Source organism: Miniopterus natalensis, chromosome 8, assembly GCF_054644295.1.
Source record: "Miniopterus natalensis isolate mMinNat1 chromosome 8, mMinNat1.hap1, whole genome shotgun sequence".
NCBI lineage: Eukaryota > Metazoa > Chordata > Mammalia > Chiroptera > Miniopteridae > Miniopterus > Miniopterus natalensis.
The window spans coordinates 41,633,226-41,648,870 of record NC_142088.1 but is presented as its reverse complement, the minus strand read 5'-3'; the positions used below and the strand labels follow the sequence as shown (position 1 = coordinate 41,648,870).

General features: G+C 39.7%; 1 protein-coding gene across 4 annotated transcripts in view; it reads left to right on the top strand.

The window, feature by feature from the left end:
* DCAF17 (DDB1 and CUL4 associated factor 17) overlaps positions 1-14,484 on the top strand; it is a 33,800-nt gene extending 19,316 nt beyond the window's left edge. For 2 of the 4 annotated variants that reach the window (XM_087819777.1, XM_016203354.2), the window contains exons 9-14: positions 1,082-1,224; positions 5,167-5,276; positions 8,140-8,227; positions 8,926-9,009; positions 10,916-11,071; positions 11,937-14,484. In XM_087819777.1, coding sequence (XP_087675903.1) covers positions 1,082-1,224; positions 5,167-5,276; positions 8,140-8,227; positions 8,926-9,009; positions 10,916-11,071; positions 11,937-12,071 — 716 coding nt within the window. In that variant the 3' untranslated portion in view covers positions 12,072-14,484. The remainder of the gene's footprint in view (positions 1-1,081; positions 1,225-5,166; positions 5,277-8,139; positions 8,228-8,925; positions 9,010-10,915; positions 11,072-11,936) is intronic. The other 2 variants (XM_016203510.2, XM_087819778.1) reach the window with 2 other exon arrangements.
* Positions 14,485-15,645: the final 1,161 nt, after the last annotated feature.

The following is a 15,645-nucleotide window of genomic DNA, read 5'->3' as shown; positions in this document are numbered from 1 at the left end:
CCACAAAGCAAGTACAGATATACCTCAGACATACTGCAAGTTCGGTTGCAGACCACCATATCAAAGCAAGCATCACAATAAAGCGAGTCAGAGTCTTTGCTGGTGGAGGGTCTTGCCTTCAGTTTGTAAAAAAATGTAGCACCTGTGAGGCACAGTAAAGCAACATGCAATAAAATAAGGTGTGCCTGTATTATATGGTGTCAATGTCCAGAAGACAATGACTGACTGGATGTATCTAAACTACCTTAAAGTTAACTTGTCTAATGATAATATGTTAGTACTCAGTACCCTTTAATTAAACTTCCAATGACAGGGCCCGTCTTAGCTGGTTATATTCACTGTGACTAATATCACTTCTATACTGGAAATCGTAAGCAAGACTGCTCTTGTAAAGTTTGCGTTCAACCTGTTAGTCTAGATCATGGGAGATGTCTTCCTCCATTTGAAGGAATTATTAGACCTAATTACCTTGCAGTATTCTTATGAGAGCTGGAAATAGTACATAACCCAGTCTCGTACAGGGCAGATGCCTACTAAATGGCAGCCGCCTTCATTGGGCATACTTTGCCATTTTTGCCATCATAAGCACCTGCAGCCCACTTTTTATCTCCACTCAGCTACAGGTTGTACATACCCTGAAAACAGATGTCTAGAAAGTTGACTCATAGCCTAACATTTGTTTCCTGCCAGCTTCCTCTTTTTTTTTTTTAAAACATATCTTTATTGATTTCAGAGAGAGGAAAGGAAGGGGAGAGAGAGAGAAAGAGAAACATCAATGATGAGAGAGTCATTGATCGGCTACGCCCGCAACCCGGGCATGTGCCCTGACCGGGAATCGAACCCCGATCGCCTGGATCCTAGGTCGATGCTCAACCCGAGCCACCCCCGGCCAGGCCTGCTTCCTCTTTTCTTAGCAATAAGCCTCTTTCCCGATTGGATTTTATTTTCTTGAACACAGTAATTTTTCGTTGATGGAAACTCATAGATGATGCATGCAAAGAAAGGTTGAACTCAGTTAATGAGTGTTCCAAGGCTACCAGAACAGAGAAAGCTAATAAATTCCTTTTGCCCATCTCTACAGATGCGCCACCACCGCTCTTTGAGGTAGCCTCCCTGGAGAATGCCTTTCAGATTGGAGGCCACCCTTGGCACTACATCATCACACCTAATAAGAAGAAACAGAAAGGAGTTTTCCATATTTGTGCCCTTAAAGACAATTCCTTGGTAAATCATGAGTGATCAGACCTTTTAGTAGTAAATTCATATCTGAAATTCTTTATTCTCTGCTTTTCTAATAGGTTAATGCTCCTGACTCACTATTTTGTTTGTGTTAATTTGTGAATAACGTATGGGATAGAAGAGTACAGAGAATATAGCAAAGGCTTGTGTGTACTGCCTAGAATTGAAAAACATTAGCATTTGAAAATTCTTAGGGCACTGGAGATTACTTAGGTTATTTTTCTTACTGGTCTCCCAGCAGGGGATCCCATGAAAAATCTTTGAAGCCTCCTGGTGGGAATCGTTGCTGAGTTATGTCCAGGCTGCCTGTGAAATTGCTGGTGGAATGTGTTGTTGGTTCTGCTTTTTCATGGTTTGTTGCTATTTGCTTTCCAGAACAGAACTGGGTAGAACTCTGATGTTCACAATGTAAGCCATGAGACACTTTGAACTTTTAAGGCTATTCTTAAGTTATTTATGGCAAAATAGGAAGAAATGGTACATGGTAAGACAATAGAAATTTCTACCCATTAAATCCATTTTTCTTCATTTAAAAAGTGATTTAGTCATTGGTTTATTATTTATTAAATGTTATTTAGGGCCTACTGTGTGCCAGACATGGCCAGGATACATTTCCTTTTCCTCAAGTTTCTTACACTCTCAAAAGAAAGCAAATATGTAGATAAATTTAGAGGCTGTCGCATAGCAGCATCCAGACCCAGAGCCCACAGCCCCAACAGAGAGCCCTTGGACAAAGCCAGTGGCTGAGCCTTACTTGTCCCACCTGGCCCTGCCTGCCTGGGGTGACATGCCTGGCCTGTCAGTATTTATTGTCTCCCTATGTGCTGTCCTCTTGGCCCCCAGGCCTGCCCCCTCTGCCCCCAGGCTCCATGCTACCATCCCCCAGCAGGCCCTCCCCAGACTCAGCCAGGACAAGTGAGGGACCAAGTGTGCACAGTCGGAGCTGTCCCTGTGCCTCCCCCTACTCCTAGGTCAGGCCCAGGCTGGAATGCATGGGAACCTGTCCCTGCTTCTCTTCTGACCGGGAAATAAACTCCCCCTAAGAAGAAGAAGAAGGAAACCTGATTGAAGTAAATGCAAAAGAATGAGTGCACCGAGGAGGGGGGGTCCACCCTTGTTCCGTGTTGCTGAATACGAAACTATTTAGTTGTATTTATTTCTGGAACCTCTTGATGTATCAAATGAACTTACTTTTCTGAGGCATACTCAGCTTAGTCCACATCCATCTCTTCCAGGATTTTGCTCATTGTTGCTGTTGGACCTAGTGGCTTTTAGAGTCAAGGTCACCTTTTACCTTGCTGAAGATCGGCACAGTCTTGGGTTCGTTATATATTTCCCTTGATGTCATGGCCACCAGGGAACACTCTGTGTAGTGTCTTCTGGTTTTCTCTCTGTTTTTTCATTTACATACCTCGTATGGGAGCTCCCGTATGGCTCAGCCCAGTGACATCCTCTTTTACGATGCACTCTCAAGGGTCAGTGCCCTACCACAACAAGTCTGGTTTGGTCGTTCACCTCCTAGACAGAGGACATCCTCCAGCCAATAGGACCTCTCATATCTCTTTTGTACTCAATTTTTCCTTCTAGTCAAACTTTACACAGTTCTCATTCTGGACATTTGGTACATATTCTTCTTATATAAGAACTAATAGTACATATTCTTGTGTGTGTGTGTGTGTGTGTGTGTGTGTGTATAAAATGGCCTTCAACATCCATATCAAGCATGCCTGTCACATACCCTCCTTCTATAATAATTGATTATATGATAAACATTTAGTCAAATCCGTATTTTAACATTCATAAATCACCAAATCCAGGGGAAGTTTCAGTCCTTTTGCCAGATGCAGTGACATACAGATGCATATGCCCATTACCTCCCTACCTGTCAGTCAGAAGAGTAGATGACCCAAAACACATATGCACCCAAACTGAACAGTTCAGAAAATGTTTCACAGCCTTCTATTAAACTGAGCTTTACAATCTAGCATTTGAACAAATAATAAACACTACAAGTTGGTAATAATGCTGCCCAAAGTTTAATACAGAGGGATAATGTTTCTTTTGTGTGTTATTGATATTAAAGAGAATAGTTTCCTGAAGAAAGATATGTATAGTATGTACATGTTTTATATTGCAGGAGCATCTGGAGCTAATCCTTCATGGACACATTAATTTCAGTGGTTGTAGCCAACATGTTTAATTGCATTGATTTTTTTGTAAAATGTAGTAATACCATCATTCCTATTAGGATGTTTATTAAATTCTGAAAAATTAAAACTCATCCTCTAATTTGATACATAAAATGTGTTAAATTCAGATTTTTAGAAAAGCATGGCGTATAAAGCCCTTGTGATGTGGCCCCAGCCTCCTCCTGACTCATGGCTGGACACTATACTCTTCAGCTTAATTTTGGCTGCTGCTCGTGTTCATGCACATATATGCATGTGGACGAACACTTCTGTGCTTTGATTTTGCTGTCTCTTTCTAGCCATTTTCTGCTCATCCTTTAAGGCCTGGTTTAAGCTTTTTTCCTTCCTGAAATTCCGCTCACCTGGATTGGATGTTTGGTAGTATCCTGTGCATGGCTTGGTCACTTTGTTTTCTGCTGCCTTATTATTCTCTGTTTATTTTTGCCTCCCCTCTTGATTGTGGGCTTCTTGATGGCAGGATTATGTTAAATTCATGGCAGGTACAAATTCCTAGCATGACACCTAAAACATAGCGTGCTCTTAATATATGCTAATGGAATAAATATACTAACTGATATTTCAGAAACTTTCATGAGTATCAAATAGGAAAAATGGTATAACTTCATTTTTAAATAGGAGAAATTAAAGAATTTAAATGACTTTCATAAAACTAGTGAAGTTAATGTATTCATGCTGGTATGAGTTCCCAGTGCTCCTGTGTATAAGGTAAAGCATTTATGTATATATGTGGTCACATATCATAAAGGTATCTTTATCTTCATTTTAGTATCTAAATATATTACTGTGAAATAAATGTATCTACATGCCTTAAAGGCTAAGCAGTAGTAGACTATTTCCTCAGCATTTGAGTTTAATATCTTATTCATCCAGGGAGATCATATGACCTGTGTCTGAGGCTTTAGGTTTGGTTGCATGTTTATTTTCATGCTACCCACTCTTCTGTGTGACAGTTTGTTAGGAGTGGGAAAGTGAGGAAGAAGTTGTAGGGAACTGCGTGAGCATACTCACATAGGGAACTGTGGGGCATACTCATATAATGGAAAGTCATGGACTTTGGAGTTGGATCCGCTGTTTAGTAGATGCAAAACATTGAGTGACTGATTTAGACTCTTTGTTTTATCCCCCATAAAGTGGAGATAACAATATATGCTTTGATGATGTTAAGATCAAATGAAATAACGACTGTAAAACATCTAATGCAGTGCCTGACATAAATTAGGTGTGCCTGAGATATGGTGACTAAGTTATTATTTGCAAAGTGTAATGTATGGTATAGGGTAAATATATGAAATTTCTGAATTTAAATGTTCTGGATTTCTCAAGTTTGAGTGTCCTAATTCAGCCCTTTGCCATATCCCCATGCAACTAGTTAATATTTTCTCTTTCCTGACTTTCTTTTTTTATATATATCTTTATTGATTTCAGAGAGAGGAAGGGAGAGAGAGAGGGAGATAGAAACATCTATAATGAGGGAGTCGTCTTTGATCGACTGCCTCCTGCATGCCTCCGACGTGGGATCAAGCCCACAACTCGGGCAGGTGCCCTGACCGGGAATTGAACCGCGATCTCCTGAACCCTAGGTCGATGCTCAACTGCTGAACCACTCGTGGCCAGGCATCTTTCCTGACTTTTAATTTACTCATCTGTCACAGCTGTTAGATTTGAAAAGTTATTTTATTTTAATCTTTATTTTCAATATTTTCCCCCCCAACTTCAGGCTAAAAATGGGATCCAAGAAATGGAGTGCTGTTCTCTAGAATCTGACTGGATCTACTTTCATCCTGACGCTTCTGGGAGAATAATACATGTTGGCCCAAAGCAGATCAAGTGAGTGTTTCCATCAGTTACTTTAAAATTAAAAGTAGCCTTTGGTAGCATTCATTGGCATCTTTATTTTTTTGCCAGCTAACTAGTGAGCCAATTATGGTAATGATTAGCTGCCTGTAGGGTGCTTTCTCAGAAACTGACATCTAGAAAGCCTGACTTTACTCCTTTCGGCCTCATCATGACTGTTTGTAAATACTGCATTTTGATAAACTCTTAATGGATGGAATGTGAGTGAAAGGTGGCAGATTGGCTCTTCCTCGTCAGGTCTTAGTTCTCCGGGATTAATGAGAACGAAGATGATTTGTCTTTGTTCTAAATGACAGCCTGACCATGGGAGAGGCAGCAGATTGTTTAAAGTAAACCTTGTTTTGCTCTGCGTACCCACATCTTCCAAGAGTTGCCCTCTCCTTCCTGAAACATTCTTCATTTGGCTTCTCTGACACCACAGTTCTCCTACTGTGTTCCTCTCTGTGTGACCTGCCCTTCTTAGTTTACTTTCATGCTCTTCTACTCAGACTTTACTTGTTAGATGTCCTCAGGATTTGGACCCGCCCCCCCTCAGGATTCTATATTCCCTTGGCTTCCTAGCCCGCACCTCTCATCTAAGATCATGTTAGAAGTCTGGAATCATTCTGAGAACTTTCTTTTTTTTTTTTAAATATATCTTTATTGACTTCAGGGAGAGGAAAGGAGAGGGAGAGAGAGAGATAGAAACATCAATGATGAGAGAGTCTTGATCGGCTGCAGCCCGCAACCGGGCATGTGCCCTGACCGGGAATCGAACCCCGATCGCCTGGATCCTAGGTCGATGCTCAACCACTGAGCCACGCCCGGCTGGGCGTGAGAACTTTCTTACCTTCTTTTCTCTCTCTCTCTCTCTCTCTCCCTCCCTCTTTCTCAAGCTCGCACACACTCGTATACCATGTATGCTGTCACTGCAGTTTATTTTGCTACTAAATATATCTTAAATCTGCCTCTTTATGCCCTTGGCTACTGGCACCATCTTGGCCAGACCATTGTCATCACTAGCTTGGGCCATAAGTAATTTAATAGCATACTTACAGGACTCCAAATATACACTTTTGCACTCTTTAAGGCTGTTTTCTTCTCAGCAGCTAAAAGTGATTTTTAGAAACATTGACAAACACAAAACCCTAACCACTTAAATTCTGCTTTACCCTTTTTATGGCCCCTTATTGCTCTTGGCATGGTCTGAAAGACCCTCGTCCAACTCAGTTTACTTCAGCTATGCTCTCTTTTCAGAAAACCAAGGACCTGGTTCCTTTGTTTGGAGTCTGTTTCCCTTAGCTATCATCCTACCTAATTTCTATTCATATTTAATGCCCCATCTTAAATGTTCCTTTTCACAGTCCTTTCCTGACACCCTGTTAAATTAGCACCTCATCGTATTTTCATTGTTATATAATCTTCCTCTGTAGCACTTACAGCAATATTAATTAATCATTTGTGTGAATATCTGTTTAAATATCTAGCTTTGGAATCATGAGCTTCATAAATACAGGGAAAGAGTCTGTTTTTCTGATGCCTATAATCTCAGCACTGAGCGCACAGATTAAGGTGCTTAGTAAGTGTTTGCTGAAGAAGGGCGGTGTCTGCCTTCTTTATTCATTATGCTCCATGTGCATTAGTCTGCTTGTCTGGATTGAGTATAAGGAGGATGACTGGACTTCATGAAATAAGGTTATGAACGTTTACAAAAAGTCTTAACAACTGTGACTCAACTTTCGTAAACCTTACTTTTAATGTTTGTTACCACCCATCTTTTAATACTAGCTTGCGTTTAAGAAAATAAAGTCCACAAAAAGTGTGTGCCCTTTTTCCAGGTTTTAAAAGATAGACACCATAAAATATTGGCACTAATTAAGATAACCAATTGAGTAATTTAAAATTAATCTGATTTCTTTGTCTGTGGCAAACTCTAAGTCCTCTGGCTCTTCCTGGCCTCAGTTGCTGCTTCTCCCTGCTGCTCATTTTGCTTGCGTTTGAGATTTTAAGCTTTGAGAACATTGTGCTTTTGAAGCTTGTTAGTGCTGTGAACAGATTTGTGTGGATGGCGAGCAAATTATTTTATTTTCTCCTGATCCAGGGAGAACATTTGCACTAGAAAACCCAAATCATTAAATATAATCCTAAGAAAAAGGAAAAGTATGAAGTCAGTGGCAGTTTTTAAATATTACTCTATCATGAAAACTCGTAGTTTAGGCTTAGTTGCTAACCCAGACTGTTAACTAAAGTGTTATTCATTGATACCTTCAGAAATAACAATGCAGATATCTGCGGGCACACCTCAGAGATGTTGCATGTTCGGTTGCAGACCACTGCAATAAAATAGTATTGCAATAAAGTGAGCCTTAATCTTTTTGCTGGTGGAGGGTCTTGCCTTCAGTTTGTAAAAAAAAAAAAAAAAAAAAAGCAACATCTGTGAAGCGCAACAAAGTGAAGAGCAATACAACGAGGTGTGCCTGTCCTATAAAGCCACCATTAGAGCTGAAACGCTGAAGACCTGCTGCAGGGTGGCAGAGCTGAGGTTTTTTAAAGAGTACCTTTCATTAAGCCAGTTTGGAAGATGGCTTAAGCCTGAGCATGCTACTTCATTACCTACCTCAGTAGCACCTGTTGTCCCCGTTCCCACTTTTCTGTTGAACAAAATCCCTGAATTTGAAAGACTTTATGGCAACCCAAGTGGTTGGACATTAGTATTTCAGACTAATCAGGAGAGGAAAACTAACTCAGTGTTGCTACTGTAACTTCCATTTGTTGAGCTTCATTTCAGTAGTTCAACTTTGGCATGTTGATGGTGCGTTCAAGTCTTAGGTTCTTAGAGTCCTTTTTCTCTTTTCAGAGTTTTAAAGCTGAATGAAGTAGAAAATAATAGTGCCCAGCATCAGATCTCTGAAGATTTTGTCATTTTGGCCAAGAGGGAGAATGGAGTAAGTCAGGAGCGCTTTAAAGTCCTTTGTATACCACTGTCTTTCTGTATAAGAGCGTGAGAGCGCTAATGTGTTTGCCTTTTAGTGTGGCTGAAAACAACAGAACGGCCCTATAAAGGCCTGTTCATTTTGTCTGTGTGGGCGGCTGGTCTTAGCCTCGTGTACATATGACATTTGAAGAAAGTTGATTATATTGAGTTTATTTTTTGCTTCTACTTCCTTTCTGGGTTGATGAATTATCTACCTTTGGGTTTAATTAATCGTACAACCTTAGAGTAAGTTGGGGTAGATATAAATCTTTAAAAATCACATACCATACTTTAACTCCAGCTGGTTCTTTTCCTTTGGTGTACAAACTGAGACTATGAAGAAAATCATGCAGAGGAAAATTTCCACAGGCAGATCCACTGCATTTGCTGCCTGTGTAATAAAGCAGAATCAGAAGGGCGAGTGAAGTAGAAATCTGTAACCATTGTGTTTATTTTTGCCTATTTTAATACCCATTAAAAACTTTACTGTAACAAGTATTTTTACTAATTGGAGGATCAGAAATCTGATTCCGAATTTTATCAATTGAGGACAGAACTGTGGCTGTTGGAGAAGGATTGGTTAATTTTACCAAATTTGCTAATATAATTTTGTTATTAACTGCATGTACTAGGATTTGTTATATCTTTTTATTTCTCTCCATATCATAGAATGAAAATGTACCCACTGTTACTGCTTCTGGACGGGTGGTAAAAAAAAAATTTAACCTTCTGGATGACGACCCAGAACAAGAGGTATTACTTTAGCCAGAGATAGCAAACCAAATTACTGTGTACTTGCCTTACGGTTTTTAATTATGCTTCCCAGACCCTGGTAGCGTTTGGGGGTGGGCACCATGCAGGCTGAGTCGGTAGGACTGGGCATACCATTTCAGCCAGTGCATCCCATTATCCTCTCTTTTCAGATTGGAGTTATTCATATGATTTTATTTGCAGAAAGGTTCATAGGACTGAAATAATTTGAAAATATCGTTAGCCTGTTGTTTTGTTAATGTGCATACTTTCCAGGGACATCTCTTAATAGAAAATTCCTGAGTTGCCTCCTGATGACTTTATGGCTCTTGCCTTATTTTGTTTCCTACTGGACATGGATGGATATGATTGTTAATGTTCATGGGCCGGGGGAGGAGGGTATGAAGCTGCAGTAAATCTGTCTAGCCTCCGGCCCCAGCTTGATAGCCAGTCACTGAGCTCTTGCACATTCACCCCTTTCTTTTAAAGAGGCTTTGGAAGGACTTTTGAAATCAACTGACAGTTACCGTGCTTCAAATAAATAACCAGCGTGTGAATACTAAATCCATTTAGACCATAAAACTATATTGTTTGTGTGACTATTTCTGGGTAGAAATATTAGAGCAGCCTTCTAAGGATAGTTGTTGGAAATTTTTAAAAACGGTTGGAGGTTGCCTAGTATGTGGCTACTGTCAAAAAAGAAAAAAAATACATTTATTCTTTTGAACCACAGAAATCTGTTGAGAACGAAGCAGAAAGCCCCCTACCCTGTATATAAAACTATAGTCAAGAAAGACATACTAACACTACCAAAAGGCGTCAAGAATAATTAAGGGGAAAGAAGTAGTAGCAAAGAGAGATACTCTACATCGTGAGATGAGAAAACAAAGACTTTGAGCCTGGAAAGGAAAAGTTGAAAGGGGTCGTGATTAAAATCTATAAAATCACTGACACCCACACAAGTCACCTTTGAAATTTGACCAAGTTTAGATTAAGGCAACAAAGTAAATGAAAAGGAGCCACGGGTAATAAAAACCTATGTAAATTTATTTAGGCGGTAAAGGCAAAAAATATAAATGGGTTAGCAAGCAGTTTGACCAAATGTAAGTGGAGGGTTTGTATGTGGTGATTAAGAGAAATTGGCTGTGCCTGCCAGACGTGTCTCTCTGGTCTGTCCCTGATGGCTGGGCACAGATCTGCTTCCGCTGCGAGGCTGTGGAGTCCCAGGTTTTCTTCCCTGAGATGGAGTTCGGGAGCTAGGTTTTCCTCCCTTAAGTCTTTACCATCATTAGTCTAACCAACATCTCTTTTCTCACTCCTGTTTTGTGGGCTGGATTTCAGACCTTAATATTCTCCCTCAAGTATAAGCAGCAGTCTTTTGCTTTCTTTAGAGAACCAAGAAGGGTTTAAAAAACATGATGAAAATAGTCATGAGTAGTGTTCGATGGGCCATCAGTTCTTCTTGAAATGACTTGTTCTTTCTGTCGTGAGAGCCTCCCGAGCACAGTGGGCAGTTTTCAGGTTCAGAAATGGGCTCTATATATTCAGTTGTATCTGGGAACCAGTGAACACACATCAGAGACAGCAGTTGAATGCCTCTTGAATTTGGAGAGTCTCTGGTTTGCTGTCATAATAGAGAACTTCAGTTATAGTTTGGCTGAGATGTACGTAGACGTGGTTCTATTAGTCAGAATCTGTAGGATACTTCTTAAGTCTTGAAAATCTTGAGACTAATGTTTTACTAAGCATATAGTAGAGACACATTTCTCCCTATGTTCCCACCCATTCATTCTTTTTCCTACATATTTTCATAAGTAATAGAATAGTTGAACTACAAATGTAGAGATAATCCTAACTGAATAACTGGATTTGCCTGTCTTTTCTCTGCTTTACCCATCTATTCCCCAAGACTTTCAAAATCGTGGACTATGAAGATGAATTGGATTTGCTTTCTGTGGTAGCTGTTACTCAAATAGATGCCGAAGGAAAAGCTCACCTCGATTTCCACTGTAATGAATATGGAACTTTACTTAAAAGCATTCCACTAGAGGAGTCATGGGATGTGGTGAGTAGAGTTCATGGAATGCAAATTATAGGAGTTCTCTTTATAGGTGACATGTATTGAAACAGATGTTACTATGTTTGTGTTAGTCCAAGCTCACCTAGACCAATGACCACATGAAAGAGGTTATTGGACTACGTGCAGGACAAAATGAGTACTTCTTAAGACTTCATCCCCTAGGGAGTAGAGGATGTTGCCTTACCAGTGTGGCCTTAAAGACATGCTGTCTATTTCCTTACCATAGTCTTCGATTTTCTCTCATTTTAAAAGTTTGGTAATATTAAAGAAAATAAAACTATACTGTATTGAATCCCCACAGTTATTTAATAGAGACCATATCTAAGCATGTAGGGTTTCCAGGCACTCTTGAAAGCATCTGTCTACCTTTTTTTTTTTTAATTTATCTTTTTTGTTGAAAGTATTACAGATGTCCCCTCAGTTTTCCCCATTGACCCCCCTTCACCCCACTCCTGCCCACATTTGTCTACTCTTCTATTATAGAATATAAAAGTTATAAGGAATAGTGGACATTATTTTATCCAATTCTTGTTTTATCAGCAGAGATCTTGAGAGGTTAAGCAACTTGCCCACCATCACACAACAGAATAGTTGCAGTGTTGGCAATAGAATCTGGGTGTTCAGACTGCTAAGTCCAGGACTCTTTTCATCCTCAGGATTCGGTGTCATGCTTTTCTTATAAGTAATCTGCATATCCACAAAAAATTAAAAATAAACTATTTCTGGCAACTATTTTGCCTCCAAGTGTGTATTTGAAGATCCGCAGCTTAGGTGCTGAGGCATTTTAGTGACAAGTAGTAAATACAGTTCTATGAAGAGGAGATTCCATTTGACTGTGTTTTCATTGCAGACATACAGCCATGAAGTCTACTTTGACAGAGACTTGGTCCTGCACATAGAACAGAAACCCAGCAGGGTCTTCAGCTGCTATGTTTACCAGATGGTATGTGACCCTGGGGAAGAAGCAGCCTCAGACAGAAGCTGAAACAAAGTGTGAGAGAATTTTAAATTTTGAGGTGTAACTCATAAGACTTTTAGCCAGACACCTCAGCAACTGTGTCCAGTCCTCCTCTTTATTATCTGCATAGCAAGTTCTCCAGTATTTTCCAGAACAGATCTTGTGTAGACTCCAGATGACTGTGACTTCTTTTTTTAAACCCTTGCCATACAAGGTGGTGAGAGCTTCATTTTACGTAAGGGATTTTTAGAATGCTCTCCCAAGAAGCCTAGCATGTTAGAGGTTTTAGATAGGTGGTGATGTAAACAGAAAATGTTGAGAACAGCTTAGTTAATTATTGGGGAGAAGGTCACTGATGGGGAGGTGCTTAACATGGCTCTTAAAGGATAGTATGGAATTTTGATTGGTAAGATTAGGAGGGAAAGAGAAAAAGAAAGATACAGAAGATAAAGAAAGAAATCCTGTGTCCTCTAAACCAAACTTTGCTTAAGGGTGAGAAATGAGATCTGTAATGCGAAAGCATACATTTGAGCCAAAAATGTGTCATCACAATTTTTAAAAAAATCTTATATATGTATCTGTATTTTGTATTTGTACAAATTATTTTGTCTTTCATGGTTTTGTTCTCTTGTCTTGATATTCTCATTGATTATTTGGGTTTCTATTGTAGACTAATGTAAAAGATTCCAAACAAACTTTAAGTGAAATTTTTTCTAATATGTTGCCTGTTTAGCTCTTGATTATAAAGAATGTACTCATTTCACCATTCAGTTTCTTTGGTGCGTCCTACAGTTTTGCTTACGCGATGTTTTCATACCTGTACAGTAAGGTGAAGGTATTCTGGACTGCACCAGTTCTGCTCCCTGGAGAAGAGTAGGTAGTTCCAGGACTAGCGTGGGAACTAACTTACTTAGCTAGAAAAAACTTTGGGCTTTATCTTAGTTGTGAAATGAGTGTTTTTTCTTCTTTGTTAGAATTGCTCTAAATATGATCCTTGAACTCAGATAATTACTCTTCAGAATGTTAAATAAAAGCAACCTAAGTAAAAGGAGAGCATATTTCTTTGTGCTTCCTGTTTGAGAAATCCAGTTGCTTGCAGTGCACATGTTCAACAATTCCTCTGATTCAGCCTTCAAAAAATAACTAGTAAAAATTGAAGGGGGGAAAACAGCAGCAAAAATCATTGCTGATTCCAGTTTAAGGTTAAAATAAGGGATTTTTAGCTTGGATGATTTACATAGAAACCCTTCAGTTTTTCCTTCAGTTTGGTTTGATCCCATGTTAAGAATTATGTAAATTCTGCCCTTGAAGTTTGCAGATAAATTTCAAGCTTATTATAATCAACAGTGCTGGGAAGGAGAAGTATTAGCTATTCTAAAAGTCAAAAAGTTGGTAGCAGAGTCCATAAATTTAAAAGCAATAAAGGGAACAAACATAAAATCATCTTTTGTGCCACAGAAAAGATTGGTGACATTTTAGAATAAGGGAAAACATTTATATGTGGGCTAAAATTGCAGTCTTTCTGAATCTGATCCTAGGTATTATAACCATTTGGGAAAGTGGAAGTGATTACCTCATGAGCAAGATGATAAAACTATCATCATAGATTAAATTCGAATATTTTTTTATCCACTAATTGAAAAATTCACTCTCATTTTATGCATATTTAATAGTACTATTCAATTTGATATTTGAAGCTTTCAGATCATTTTAGAGGCATCATGTGATTACAAAGCATTTGAATAGTTGCAATGTACTAGATATGGCCCCAAACTTCCAATTAGACACTAGGTAAATGGCCCTGCCCAGTTAATTTAAATCTTGAAAAAGAGGGAATAGATTAAAAATACCAGAGAAAAGCAAGCAAGCAGTGCTGTGTGGGTTTCAAAGAAAATGTAGCTACAAAACCTACGCTTCATTTCCAGGAGTGTCAGAAAAGGGTATCCTAAGACTTGAATCCTGTCACATTTTTCAAAAAGAGGTCTACTGAGTTTCCCCTCCTTTGAGTGATTGCCATCTTTTGATGAAATGCTAGAGGGGAGCTCGCCTGCTCAGGACGGCACCTGAGAGCAAGGCTCCCGCCTGCCGTCCCCTGGGGTGCGTGCGGGCGTGTGCTTCTAGGCTAGATCTGAGTTCACCACGAAGAGACTCCTGATGTCTCGCCGCTGCCCAAATCAGACTAGACCAGGATCGAATGCCACACAGGCCAGGCAGGAAATGGACCTAGTGTGCAAGACAGTAGGGCGCTGCGGGCCATGCAAGAAACGGGAGGGCTGTGCCCCAGTGGAAAGGACAAGGACTGCGACTACCGAGCTTCAGGCAGTTGCAGCATTATGTGGGAGTGGGGGCTGCATGATGCTTAACGGGACGATTGATAAAAAGATGGCAAAAGATACAGAACATAGTGAAGAATATGGGAAATTTACAGATAACACGCACTCCGGGAGGTAATATAGCATGCTTCCCAGAAAAGCAGGGCTTCCCAGTCCCTGCGGTGGCCTACCGCTCCTCCTCCTGCCGCCCGCCAGGCCTGCGTCTGTCCTTCTCTTGGGGTGGAGGGAAGCTGTGGTTAATAGCCTCCTGCCCCCCTTAACCCTCCGCTACCTGCCTGTGTTAGAGACTTGCGCTGTGTGCCCACCTACCTAACAGGTGCTGGCACCAGGCATAAAACATAAGGGGGTGGCATTTCTGAGTGTTTCGTGCAAGACTGGATGAAGCAGGGTAGCTTCTTTCTGTAGGTCCAGACAGTAAGCTGGTAAGAGGTGTATTTCCGCATTTCACTCCTTGATTTAAGGTTCTGTATTCTCATAGTATCAATGCAGCAAGGTTATTGTTCTTTGGCTTTCTAAAACATTTCTGGCAACACTGAGAGAAACAAAAGAAATCTTACCATAGTTTCTATTTGAACTACCTAGTGAGGAGATAGATATTGTTCTAGTTAAACAAATTAAGGTACTCCACATTCTTCCACCAATGGAATGTTTTGTGTCTTGTACATACTTTTTAAAAAATGGTAAGTTATATTTATTGAGTGCTTTCTATCTGCCAGTCATTGTGATATATCTAAAATGAATCGTCTCAACATTCAGAATAACCACATGAGGTATGAGCTACATTTTACAAATGAGGAAAGTGAGGATTACGGAAGTCAACTTGCTGACAACAAATAAGTGCAGAAATGGGATTTACCCAGATTTGGTTGACAGAAACTTACGCCAAGTTTCCTTGAGAGCTCTCAAAAGGCAAAGGATGTTATTTTATTCCTTATATAGCATACTGACCATTATAATGTTGGATACATAGGAAAATGTTTAGTAAGCGGGTTTTTTTTTTAATGATGATTGGATGGATATCCAGATTTTGGACAAAGTTTGGCGGCGATACAGTCGGCCTGTTCACACATCTAACAACATAGATGATTCTTCATTCCATGGTTAAAAGTCATTTTTTAAAAAGGTACGAAAAATGGTACTGTTATCCTGTTTGTGGTGCTAATAAACACTAGTATAAGTAATTACTCTTAATGTAATTTGGCTTTTTAATAATCTTTATATTTTACCTTTCTTAGCATATTTATATGTATCATCTACCTTTTAGAATT